A 14133-nucleotide genomic window follows, 5' to 3' on the forward strand; every position below is an offset into this window, starting at 1 on the left:
TGTGCCAGAAGTGCTATTACACACTCTGAGCAAATGACGCTGCAGGAAAGAATCTGCATATGGAAGATAAAGAAAACTAACATATGTCCCAAACAGACTTCAATTATAGTCCTTGCCCAATAATCTGAAATAGGAAGGAAAACAATATTCAAATTAGCTCATTTAGAAGCTATTGTGCAATGGTGGGATTCAATTTTTTAACAACTGGTTCTGTGGGCGTGCCTTGGTGGGCGTGGCAGGGGAAGGATACTTAAAATCTCCATTCCTTCCCCACCCCAGGGGAAGGATAGTGCAAAATCTCCATTCCCTCCCCACTCCTGGGGAAGGATACTGCAAAATATCTGGACAATGCCAGGTTGAAGAAAGCTGTGATAATTCAACAAGTTCCCGGGTTTCAAATAAGCCAAGTCAGAAATTGCTTTGAATTTACTATAACAGTAATAAGTCAAGATAACTATGATACCTTGATGGTGTGCATAAACCTTAAACTAGCAGATTGTGGCTTGAAGAGCCGAAGAACTGTTGACAGGTGCAAATAAATTCCCAACGTCTCTGGGGTGAAACCCCATACTTTTTAAGTCACTTTTTTTAAAAAAAAAAACCTGAGCAATTGAAACTGATTAAATTCTTAGTAATATATACGAATGTATTCTGTTTCTTTTCTTCTCCAAATTAATCCAATGAATGCTTCCAGGATTTCATAGGTGGCTACTGTTTAGCTGTCAGAATTATCCGTATTTATCCATTGAACAGAGCTTTCCCTATGTGATTGTAAGGAGCTGTGATGTTCCTTCAATACACCAGGGTGATTCGACACAAAAATATGTAACCCTTCCCTGCTGCAGAGCTGAAGGGATTGGATACTGTAGCCTAGAGGATAATTCTCTGCCTTACAAGGCAATATATATATACATATATATTCATCCATCCATCCACCCACACACACCCCCACACACCCAGTTCTGATAGGAAAACTCTAAATTTTATTTCCCCCAAACCCTAAAAACTGAAACTGGAAGAGAAGATGGACTAACAACGAAGTGATTTTGGCATATTTCTGTAATAAAGGTACACAACAAATCCCCATAATTTCTTTTTGGGAACATCAGGTGTATTAGCTAAGCATTTGTCTATAACCTGTGAAATCTATGATAAACTGATCTGCATTTCTGTCTCTTTTCTTTTTGAGTGTATTGGTAAGCCTACAAAGCATCTAACAGGCTTCTAACAAGAACTAGCTCTAATTCCTTAGAATTGTGATAAATGTGCATAACAGTATGCCAATTACCCACGTGGGAATTCAGTGAGCTTAAAATCATTTGAGCTCCATTGCTAAACAGGAAGTCTGTAAAACTGAATTGGAGAAGTTACTGAATGATTTGTTGTTTCAGGAATGAAGAATGCTTGAAAAGATTCTCCGGGATATAGAGAAATGTTCCTTTATGCTAAAACTAAAACAGAATTAGCATTTTACAGAGAATCCTGCAACATGTAATACCGTAAGAGACATGTGGCAGGCATACAGATAGAGATTTTAGATTTGACAGAGCTAGGAATCTATTTATATATCAGTAGCTAAGTTATAAAATATTCTTGTGGCTGGAAGAATGTTTTGTGGGTTTGGTAGCACTGGAATAAAGAAAAGAAGAAATTGCCCTTGTTTTATTAAGTAATTCTTTTTCTTGACTGTAATGCAGCAATTTTTAATACAATTTTTATTGTTTTTCTCCACACTACATCCATACATACCTTAATTCTTAAAAAAAAGTACTTTCCACTTTTGCGCATATGCAATTCTAGCAGTGCAGCGATTGTTCAGCGGGTGTACAGTGTGTATTTTTCTGTGGAGTGGCAATTTGATATAAAGTAATTAATTGCATACAAACCGTCCTGCTTCATCCTTAACTTAGTTCATATTATGACAGACAATGTGACAGATTTTGACTGATAGTTAAGACTGCAGGGAAAAAAAACCCAATTGCAACTAGCCTGCTTTCCATTGTGATCTTATATATTGCAAGGGTCAGAAAGAGGGCTGAGAAAATATCTACAGACCCCTCACTTCAGGACTCCGCTGTAGGGCACTGAATGCCGAAATAGTTAGACAGAAAGACAGATCCCCCCCCCCTTGTGCCATCACCCCTTGTGCCATCACACCTAATTCCCACAACACTGTCTTATGTCTAAGTATATTTACCCCTGTAATAAAGTTGTACTACTATTATCCTTCTCCTCTGTTCCATTGTCTTTTCCTATCAGTGTCTTATGTTTATATTACTTCTTTGTTGTATGTACATCAAGAGCTTCTGCACCATGAAAATGCGAAAAATAAACTCCAATCACTCTTTGAATAGTAAACAAATGCAAACTAGAGCTAAGGAAATAAAAGAACATAAATTAGTAAATATTTGAACCCCTCTAATTGGTGGTGGTGGTGGTGGGTATTGTCAGTCGGGTGATGGGCACATGCACTATGCACTGTTTTATGTTTGTTTTATGTTATATATAAATGTGCAAAACCAATAAAAATATTTTTTTTTAAAGAGCTTCTGCACCAGAGACAAATGCCTTGTGCATCCAATCATACTTGGCCAATAAAGAATATTCTGTTCTAGTCTAATATTTTAAGATGTAATATGTTTAATTTTGTTTTTATAGGATTTGGTCAATACTGGAATCTGCACTTTCTTCTTCTTCATTGCGTCGATAGTACTTGCAGCTTTAAACCATAAAAAAGGTGCTGAAATTGCAGCTGTGGTAAGAAAACATTGATTTATTTGCATTCTCTTGTCGAAAAGATGAAATATTTGTGCCTTCTGTCAATCCACTGTCAACAGCAAACTGCCACCCAGATTAATTTATGCTGCTTGTGACTAGAAGACCTCCAAGATCCCTTCCATAACTCTGTTCTGATTGATTGTTTGCTGGTTAGAATTTCAATTGAGACTATTTTAATACCAGTCTCTCTCTTTTCATATAGCAATTGGCCTAAACAACCAATTTTGTTTGAGGTCCAAACACTGAAAACATCAAGAAGCAAAATTGGTTGTCTTTGTGTTGGCTGTTACCATCATGGCAATGCTGATATATTTGACCGGTTGAGGTTATTGCTATATAAATGATCCATCTCATTGGGCTTTATTTTAAACATACAGCTTAATAACAAAGCTTTTTAAGCTGCCATGAAGTGCAAATCACGGCGAGCTTTTTTTCTGAGTAAATCAGGGGTTTGCAGCCTTTTGTGTGTGTAAGGCTGCCCTTTGCTTTTGAGTGAAAATGCCAGATACCACACTGTTTAAAGTTAATAATCACTTTCCATGTATTTAATAATTGCTCCTTTGTGGTATATATTAAAAAGCATGATTCAGCAACAATGATTGAAGGGGGTTCAGGAAGGGGCTGCAAAAACCTCATGTGGGCACTGGATTTGCAGATGGCCTATTGGTGCCTTAGTTATAATGAGCGGTTCTGTTTCGCAAAAGGATTTTGCAATGTTATGGTATAAGCTAATCATCTGCTTTCCGAATTACAATTCTATAATTTTTGCTTGCAGAATTCTGGGACTTATACAGTGATACCTTGTCTTACAAACTTAATTGGTTCTGGGACGAGGTTCTTAAGGTGAAAAGTTTGTAAGATGAAACAATGTTTCCCATAGGAATCAATGGAAAAGCGATTAATGCGTGCAAGTCCAAAACTCACCCCTTTTGCCAGCCGAAGCGCCCGTTTTTGCTCTGTTGGGATTCCCCTGAGGCTCCCCCCCCATGGGAAACCCCACCTCTGGACTTCTGTGTTTTTGCGATGCTGCGATTTCACTGTGGCTCCCCTTGCTGGGAAATCCCACCTCCGAACTTCTGTTGCCAGCGAAGCGCCCGTTTTTGCACTGCTGGGATTCTCCTGCAGCATCGCAAAAACACGGAAGTCCGGAGATGGGGTTCCCCATGGAGGGGAGCCTCAGGGGAATCCCAGCAGCGCAAAACGGGTGCTTCGCTGGCAATGGAAGTCTGGAGGCAGGGCATCCCAGTGGCGGTGGTGGGTTTGTAAGGTGAAAATAGTTTGTAAGAAGAGGCAAAAAAATCTTAAACCCTGGGTTTGTATCTCGAGAAGTTTGTATGGTGAGGCGTTTGTAAGACGAGGTATCACTGTATCTCAAAAAGTATAGAGGACATGAAATTTTAATGGAAAATAAATAATCAGTGTCTTCATATGCTTAAGTTACTTAAGTTTTTTTGTTTTGTTTTACTGAAGCTGGGCTTTATCTAAAAAAAAATCACATGGCTATCTTGCAAACATTAGTTGAACATATTTGTGATATGTGGATGCTATATTTTCACAATGCCTGTTGATTTCTTATTAAAGACACCAACAGTGTAAAATTTCCCACCCATCCAAAATATACAATTAAGTACTGGTATTCACTTAACTGAAAGTACAGGACTGTTATCTCTGTTTTGTGTTCAGAGGAGTTTTATGAAGCTTTGTCTATGTGATAAGGATTATACAGTGGTACCTCTACCTACAAACACTTCTACTTACGAATTTTTCGTAAGTAGAAGTGTTCAAGATTTTTTTGCCTCTTCTCAAGAACCATTTTCCACTTACAAACCCGAGTCTCTGAAACCATAACTGGAAAAGGCAGGGAGAAGCCTCTGTGGGGCCTCTCTAGGAATCTCCTGGGAGGAAACAGAGCCAGAAAAGGCAGGAAGAACCCTCCGTGGGGCCTCTCTAAGGATCTCCTGGGAGGAAACAGGGCCTCCACTATTCCTGTGGTTTCCCCAATCACTTGCATTATTTGCTTTTACATTGATTCCTCTGGGAAAAATTGCTTCTTCTTACAAACTTTTCTACTTAAGAACCTGGTCACAGAACGAATTAAGTTCGTAAGTAGAGGCACCACTGTAATTTGTCCTTCAAACAGGACACCAATATTAAAGACAGTAAAAGGCAGCTGTCTTTTTATCTGAAGACAGCAACAATGCACAAATAATTTATATTCTGTTAAGTCTTACCTGCTATTTCTTCAAACAAATATTCTCTTTCTCTTTTTAGATATTTGGTTTTTTGGCAACCGCAGCCTATGCTGTGAATTTATTTTTAGCAGTTAAAAATTGGAGAAACGCCAACAGACAGCAAAACACGCGACAGACCAGTGACTATACACGTGCTCGGACAGAATCCAGAGAAGTAGATAACCGTCCAGAGATTCAACGTCTGGATGGGTGAAAATGGGAACTTCTTGAAAAATATTTTTTTTAAAAAAAGCCTGTGGACCTCTGTTTTAAAGAAAAGAAGATGCTGATGATAATTTTTACAGGTAGCAAAGGAGAACGTGATGGCCAAGACCATGTTCACAGATAAGGAGGTGGATTAAGAAGCAATTATATGAAGGCTACAATGACAATTGCATATATTTTTTGTCCGTAATTAATGGAGGATGGAGATACAACAGTGGAGAAAGGGATACATAACATCCAGACAAAAACAAACAAACAAAAAGAGTAGAATTAATGCTAGCAATATATTGTATTTTTGAAACATAATTTTGATGTTTAGCATCCTGCACTGAGATGAAAGATAGCAAGAAGATAAATTGGCTATTGGATTATGGAACTGCTGCCTAACATTTTCTAACAGGTTTTGCCAGGTTACTTTTGACTTCACACTCCTACGGTTTTGCTGTATCTCCGCAGCCAGCTATAGTAGACTTTTAGCTGGAAGATCAGGTAATACTAACGATTTTGACTGTAAAGAGAACAATCAAGCACACTCCCTCTGTGGTACGACCTGATATTGAATCCTATCACCTGTTACATTCATTCTCTTTTTTTTTACTTCGAAAGAAATGCAAAGCAGATATTGGGGTTGTTTATCTAAACATGTATCGACAATGATACTTTTCTCTCTCTCTCTTTTTTATGTTCAGCTACAGGAAACTCTCATTGTGGTGCAGGGTTTTAAGAACATTTGGGTCCATGGATCGCAGTGTTTCTGAAACGGTGTAACTGTCCTGAGAACTTAATTTGGTTTGGCTGCTAACTTCTGTTGTCCAAATTCTGGTGAAATGTATTTCTAAGTTAAGCTGTTATTGTGGGAAAGACATTGGGAGACAGTGAAAAGATGCTTCCCGGGGAAACAGTCAGATAAGAGACGCAGAGTTGGAAGCTGGAAAAAGAGATGGATAAGAAGGTCAGAAGAGACTCGACTTTGGTCTGTTTTTGTTGTTGTTAGTTGTGAAGTTGTGTCCGACTCATTGGGACCCCATGGACGACATTCCTCCAGGCCTTCCTATCCTCTACCATCCCCCGGAGTCCATTTAATCTCACGTGGACTGGTTCAGTGTCCTCATCCAGCCACCCCATTCCCTGTCGTCCCCTTCTTCTTTTACCCTCAATCTTTCCAAGAATTAGGCTCTTCTCCAGTGAGTCCTTCCTTCTCATTAGGTGGCCAAAGTATTTCATCTTCAGGATCTGGTCTTTTAAAGAGTAGTTAGGGTTGATCTCCTCTAGGATTGACCGGTTGTTAGATTCTGTTAAAATAAAATTAGAATCTGGTTTTGATTCCTGTCTAGTCTACCTAGTAAGACTGACAGATGGAGGCTCTTAAACAGTAACTTTCTGGACTTCAGATCCGGCATGTTTGAAGTATGTCTACAGATTAAGACTTTATTTTGGTCAGTGAACATAGCTTGTCTAGTCTAGTTTATATACCATTCATTCAATATAGTCACTCCAATTTTCCCTCCACCTTTCTTGAAAAAGGGAGAAAAATGCATTCTGCGAGTCAGGAATGTAGAACCAGCTATTAGATTTGTGTGTCTCTTGTATCTGTTAGGTAATGGCGATTAACGCAGTACCCTATGTAAATCAATAGAATTTGATACCCATTTGTCTGACATGTTTCTTTAAGGATGACGGTAGGTCAACTTTCTCCAATCTGATGCTTTCCAGATGATTTGAATTTATCATCCCTGATAGCTCCTGATAACTACCTAACTATAGTAATCCTCAATTTATGACATTTCTGTGGCTAAGATTTTTGTGAGTTTTTCACCTTTTACAACCTGTCTTGCCACAGTGGTTAAGCCAATCACTACAGTTGTTAACGGTTGTTAAGTGGATTTGACTTCCCCATTGACTTTGCTTGTCAGAAGGCTGCATGATTACATGACTCCCGGTTTATGCCATCATCATAAATGCATGACAATTGTTAAGTGTCTGATTTTCAATCATGTGGCCATGGGGATGCTTCAGTGGCTAGTAAGTGGGAAAAACGATGATAAGTCAATTTTTCCCCTCTGTCGTCATAACTTCAAACAGTCATGGAGTCGAGGATTACCTATAAACATTCAGCTGAAAGTAAAATTCTAATTTGTGCTGTAAAGTGATTGAGGCCAAACAAATCACCATATTTTTCGGAGTATAAGACTCACCTTTTTACTCCCTAAAAGTGGCTGAAAATTTGGGTGCGTCTTATACTCTGAATGTAGCTTTTTGGAAGCTTTTTTCCCCCAGCCTTAACTAGGTGCTAACGATCTTCCCAGCTCTTACCTCGCAGGCTCTTTCACTGTTACTCTGCAAAGAATGTTTTCCAAGGCCTAAGTCTTTGCAGAGTTTTTTTCATTGCTCTAACTTGCTCCGAATAAGTTTCTTTCCAGCCCTGACCAGGTGCTAACGATGTTACCAGCTCTTACCAGCTTGCAAGCTCTTTCATTGTTACTCTCTGCAGAATGTTTTCCAAACCCTAAGTCTTTGCAGGGTTTTTTTCATTGCTCTAACTTGCTCCGAATAAGTTTCCTTCCAGCCCTAATGCGATGCTAACTATCTTCCCAGTCCTTACTGGTTAGCAGGCTCTTTCATTGTTACTCTCTCTGAATAAGGTTTTTTCCAGCCCTAACCAGGGGATAAAATAATGTGCTGAAGTTAACCAGACTAAGGATGCTAGCCAGATGAATATCTACTAAGCAATTTTTTTCCTCCCCTAAAACTAAGGTGCATCTTATATTCCAAAAATACGGTAAAATAAAAAAAAATAGAAGTAAGGGTTGATTTGAAAATGGATTTTTTTTAAAAAAGGAGGTAGTTTAGTTCATATCATTTGCTATTATGAAGTAAAAACATCCTGAAGTAGTTTTGACTGGCCAACATTACAATGATTTGGCTATATATTCCTGCAACATTTGTGCCTGTAGTTCAGTGTTTCCCAACCTTGGCCACTTGAAGATATCTGGACTTCAACTCCCAGAATTCCCCAGCCAGCATTTGCTGGCTGGGGAATTCTGGGAGTTGAAGTCCAAATATCTTCAAGTGGCCAAGGTTGGGAAACACTGCTGTAGTTAGTGAAGCTTTGTTTTTAAGTGAATTTTGGGGAAAAGCATCATAGGAGATAAAAAAGGACAGGAGTTTAAGAGTCATGTGCATAATCCCAAATGGTTTTTAAAAAAAATACTTTGGTACTGATTCAAGCTGCATTCAAAACTACTTTTGGAAGAGAAGTGCTAAAAGCAGCTAGAATTATGACCTGCTGGTGGAGCAATTGCTATTCCAAAAAGTTAGCAAAACATGTGATACCGTATAAGCAATTTCATTTTTGTTTTTCTGTCAGTAGATGATAAGTAAAATGAATAATGGTGAGAAAATATACAGGAAAGTTTCACAGCAAAAATATCACCTGAATTCCCCTTTGGACGTCCTGCCAGTAGTGTAAATGAGCTTTATTTTTTATTTTTATTTTTTTTTAAAAAAATATTGATTTTTATAATAACAATATAACAGTAAAACATTCGCACAATACAACAGTGTGCTCAATACTCAAAGTGCCTACCACCAAACAACATTCATACCCCTCCACCAAAATGGGGGCATATTTTCTATACAGTGGTACCTCGAGATACGAGTTTAATTCGTTCCGGACCTGGGCTCTTAAGTCGAGCAGCTCTTATCTCGAACGACTTTTCCCCATAGGAATTAATGTAAATAATTTTAATTGGTTCCAGCCCTCAAAAAACTCACAAAGTTAGTCTAAATTATGCAGAAAGACATGTTTTTAATGAAGAAATGTACATGTACATATAAATGAATAATGAAGTTTCTTTCACTTAACTTGTAAACTTTCTTAAACTTTTAAATTTACATATGTTCAACTTCTCTGCCACCCAATCCTGTAGGACAGAGGTCCCCAACCCTTTTTGCACCAGGGACCGGCTTTAAGCGATCAAGAGAGGAATGGGTGAATGAATGGACGGAGGGTGGGAAGGAAGGAAGGAAAGAGGGAAGGGACAGGAACAGAGGAAGGAAGGAAGGAAACTTATGAAAGGGGAGAGTAAGAGAGGAATGAGTGAAGGGAGGGAGGGAGGGAAGAAGGTGGGAAGGAGAAAGAAAAGAAGAAATAGAGGAAGGGAAGGTAAAAGAGAGAAAGAAAAAGAGCAAGAAAGAAAGCTGCAAGCACCCCCCCGAGCCCCCCAGGCCAGCTGCAACCTTTTAAAACACGCGCGCCGCTTCGCAGCTGTCTCCTGAAGCCGAACGCGGAAGTTAGCGTTTGGCTTCAGGAGACAGCTCCTTGGCGCTTGTATCTCGAATTTGGGCTTGTAAGTAGAACAAAAATATCTCTCCCCTCCCAGCTCTTATCTCGAGTTGCTCTTAAGTAGAGCAGCTCTTATGTCGGGGTTCCACTGTATTCCATTTTAACTTAAGAGCAGTATATCTATTTACATATTATAAAGTAATTCTAATTTATTCTTTATACCTTGGTCTCGAATTCTGCTAATCCTCTTACCTTGTCCCATCGTCCCATCAGTTCCCGTAGATTAGTTTCATTGGCTGAATTCATCCTCTTATCCATAATCTCAAACTGAACACGATCCACCATGTACCGATACCAATGTTGCATTGCCCATTTTGTCGCATCCTTCCAGCCTAGGACTATTACTGCCTGAGCGCTTTCTATCGCTGCTTCTTTTTGTTTCTCTGAATTCTCCCATCTCCCATTTGACTAATACCGCCATTTCCTTTGTAATTGTCCATCGCATATGTGTGTGTAAATGAGCTCTATGATAGAAAATGGCAATGCAAAGGCAGGATATGTACTTAAAAGCCTTTGGGTTTGATCTTAGCTCAGCTTCATTACTTAGAGAGCGTAAACTGATTTGGCCCTTTCTCTTTGGCTCTGCCATTAAATAGGTGAGGGTTGAATGAAAAGTAATGCCTCCACCACCACGGTAGGCTGGGTCAGGAAATATACCAAAAGAAATGCCAGGACTCTGTTTTGCTGATAGAAGCTATAGGACAGTGCTTCTCAATTGTTTTCTGTTATTCCCCCCTCCCTAGGAAGAAGTAAACATTTCGCGCGCCCTCCCCAACTCTCCAATCTGGCCCCCAATGGAATTTTACTGTTAACATTTATTATTTTTCTTATTATAAGCTGCAGGCAAACTATTGGCTTGTGAAGGTTGCTCTACCAACTTACCTGGGAATAAGTCACACTGAATTCGGTGGAACCTTTTTTTCCCGGTTAGGCAGGTGGAGGTTACTGTGGTTAGGGCCCTGTTTTGGGGTCGTCGGCCTAGTCCAAAAGCGCCGCCTCTGCCGGGAGCTCACAGCGAATGGTGTGGAAGGAGGCTTTAGGGTGCCGTTCAAAGCTTTCGCCCAGGTGCAGAGGATTATTATTATTATTTATTAGATTTGTATGCCGCCCCTCTCCGTAGACTCGGGGCGGCTCACGACAGTGATAAAAACAATACATAATGACAAATCTAATAATTAGAATCTAAGATAGCAATCATACATATAAAAATCTGAAAGAGAAACCCCAGTAAATAAAAGCATACATACAGTCATATTGTGCACAGAAACTACATAGGCAAGGGGAAAGTGTCTCAGTTCCCCCAAGCTTGATGACAGAGATGGGCTTTGAGGAGTTTACGAAAGGCAAAGAGGGTGGGGGCAGTCCTAATCTCTGGGGGGGAGCTGATTCCAGAGGGTCGGGGCGGCCACAGAGAAGGCTCTTCCCCTGGGTCCTGCCAGACGGCATTGTTTAGTCGACGGGACCCGGAGAAGACCAACTCTGTGGGTGATGCTCTTCCTTGTCCAGCAGCAGGTTCTCCACGCTGTACATGGCTACCCCGGCGCGCACCTAGCCTATGTCTGGTAATATCAAATAATGTTTACAAAAACATGATTAAAATAATGTTCTAGAAGGATGACTATATACTTTTTAGAAATGACTTCCATTTTAAGATTATGAGGCTTTTAGCTAGGGAAAAAAAAGGGTTGTATAGCACTCTTTTTATGAAACAGTTTTATTTTTATGAGAGAAGAACATTGCATTTTCGCTGTTAACAATGCTTTTCATGGGGAAAAGTGCTGTGGTCAGGTTTTATTTTGTAGTTAATTGTGAAGATGTAAGAACTCAATACAACATCCAGATCATGACGGTTGTGGCTTGTGGTCTTTAGCTAAGGCTTGTCTTTACAGCCATGCTAATATCCATAGATGAAAACTAAGAAGCTGGAGTAAAACCTATTCCCATTTTTTCCTCTTGACAGCTGTGATTGATTTTGGAAAATCAGTTCACTTTCTGGAATAATTTAACGCAGATGGCTTCTGAGCCCCAGAAATAAATAGGAAGAGAAGGAATAATGTTTGTTTGGTTTTTTTTTAAAAAAACACATCACTCTGCTATTTGTAATATTTCTAGTAAACTAATGTTTTGGAGTTTGTCTTGCTTTATTTACAGTACTGATTTTATACAAGGAGTGCAAACGAAAACAGAACCCCTATGTCTGGCTTCCCTTGATCAGAAAACTCTTAGAAACATAGAAACATAGAAACATAGAAGTCTGACGGCAGAAAAAGACCTCATGGTCCATCTAGTCTGCCCTTATACTATTTTCTGTATTTTATCTTAGGATGGATATATGTTTATCCCAGGCATGTTTAAATTCAGTTACTGTGGATTTATCTACCACATCTGCTGGAAGTTTGTTCCAAGGATCTACTACTCTTTCAGTAAAATAATATTTTCTCATGTTGCTTTTGATCTTTCCCCCAACTAACTTCAGATTGTGTCCCCTTGTTCTTGTGTTCACTTTCCTATTAAAAACACTTCCCTCCTGGACCTTATTTAACCCTTTAATATATTTAAATGTTTCGATCATGTCCCCCCTTTTCCTTCTGTCCTCCACTATACAAATTGAGTTCATTAAGTCTTTCCTGATACGTTTTATGCTTAAGACCTTCCACCATTCTTGTAGCCCGTCTTTGGACCCGTTCAATTTTGTCAATATCTTTCCCCTTCTTAATCTGCCTGGCCCTTTGCACGAGATACAAGTGTGCAGAACTGCCAGAAAACCATTTGTTTTTCTCCCATCCTTTCTAAAAAAAATCTTCTTTCCAAATTGAGGACCGTTTGCGTTTGTTGAGAACAGTTCCACAATATTCAGGCAGCATGGTCAAGATCACAAGGTAGGGGAAAGTTGGTGTAGCTATCTTGAATGAATTTGGTGGTGTTTAATTTTGGGATAAAATGAGATAAAAGCATCGAAGAGGGTGAAACGTCTCTGGTGATTGTCAACCTTCCAGGTGATGGTTATTCCAAGGGTGCTTTTCAAAAGGCAACTGGACTTTCCTGGTTCTTTCTCTTCGAATTTCCCCCCCTTTAGTTAGTTCCCCACCATTCAACCAGAACTGCAGAAGATTCTTAGAGAAGAAGCGAAATGTTTTCAAGGAAAAAAGAATAAAAGTACAGTTGCGTTTTGTGTGTGTGTGTGTGGGAAACGCCTTTGGGATATCTAAGAGGGCATTGTGAATCCTAGTTTATTTCTGGCTATCAAGAAGTCTTCTGTTGTGGCATGCAAGAATTCTAAGTAATTAAAGTACTGTAAACAGTGACTGTTTTAGAGGTAGAATAGCTCAGACTATATAGTGGTACCTCTACTTACGAACTTAATTTGTTCCGTGACCAGGTTCTTAAGTAGAAAAGTTTGTAAGAAGAAGCAATTTTTCCCACAAAGTAAAAACAAATAATGTGTGCGATTGGGGAAACCACAGGAAGGGTGGAGGCCCTGTTTCCTCCCAGGAGATTCCTAGAGAGGCCCCACAGAGGTTTCTCCCTGCCTTTTCCAGCCCTGTTTCCTCCCAGGAGATTCCTAGAGAGGCCCCACGGAGGCTTCTCTCCGCCTTTTCCAGCCCTGTTTCCTCCCAGGAGATTCCTAGAGAGGCCCCACAGAGGTTTCTCCCTGCCTTTTCCGGTTACAGTTTCGGAGGCTCGGGTTTGTAAGTGAACAATGGTTCTTGAGAAGAGGCGAAAAAATATTGAACACCCGGTTCTTATCTAGAAAAGTTCATAAGTAGAGGCGTTTGTAGGTAGAGGTACCACTGTACATCTTTTACACTTTATTATGTATATCTGTCCACTGTTCATATTTGGGACTGGAATATATGTGCTCCCTGGACCTCTATGCATTGTTGTTAGAGCACCTCAAGATGAAAAAGCATAGCTCATGTTAGGAAGTGAGGGGCATCTTGATTCGGACACCTCTTTTAGCGACTGCTAAACCCCACTTCACACTTACTCAACCTAGAATAAAAGATGCACTTACATTGTCTTATGTGGATACTTTGCTTCTCCATTATTGTGGATGGAACCTATTTGTATATATTGAGGTTTATGAATTGAGATATAATACGACGATGAGATGCTAAACTGTATATTTATTGTTCATTGTTATTGTCCCAGTTTGGGTAGGGTGCCTTTTTTTGTACGAATATCCTTTGTGTGTGAATGGCATGAACCTTTCACAGAGATCCTTCCTACAAACGCTATTTTTATAACCACAAATTGCTAATCGAACACTTTTATTTTCTAGTTCTGTTAAAACACCAGCCTTAACGGATTCGTCAGCCTTCTTTAAAAGCCTCTGCTTTCCTGGCAGACATTGAAACATACCATTGCATCGCCATGGGCAAACTCTAATGTGTTTAACATGCGATGCTAGCCTTTTGATAGGTCTAGAGAAAGCGTGTAAAAAAAATGTGGATTTGGATTGACAGGGGACCGAGTTGAAACAGGTAACACAATGTCAGTTCCTGGGGCAGCAGCACAAGTGCCATTATGAAACGGACGGCACCAGTAGGTAAA

At 39.6% G+C, this 14133-nt stretch overlaps 1 protein-coding gene across 1 annotated transcript in view; it reads left to right on the plus strand.

Moving 5' to 3' along the window:
• Positions 1–7549, plus strand: part of CMTM4 (CKLF like MARVEL transmembrane domain containing 4) — a 38943-nt gene extending 31394 nt beyond the window's left edge. The window contains exons 3-4 of the mRNA XM_070760366.1: positions 2659–2757; positions 5050–7549. Of these exons, the coding sequence (XP_070616467.1) occupies positions 2659–2757; positions 5050–5223 (273 nt within the window). The 3' untranslated portion in view covers positions 5224–7549. The remainder of the gene's footprint in view (positions 1–2658; positions 2758–5049) is intronic.
• The last annotated feature ends 6584 nt before the right edge of the window (positions 7550–14133 follow it).

The sequence above is a fragment of the Erythrolamprus reginae genome, chromosome 9 (genome assembly GCF_031021105.1).
Source record: "Erythrolamprus reginae isolate rEryReg1 chromosome 9, rEryReg1.hap1, whole genome shotgun sequence".
NCBI lineage: Eukaryota > Metazoa > Chordata > Lepidosauria > Squamata > Dipsadidae > Erythrolamprus > Erythrolamprus reginae.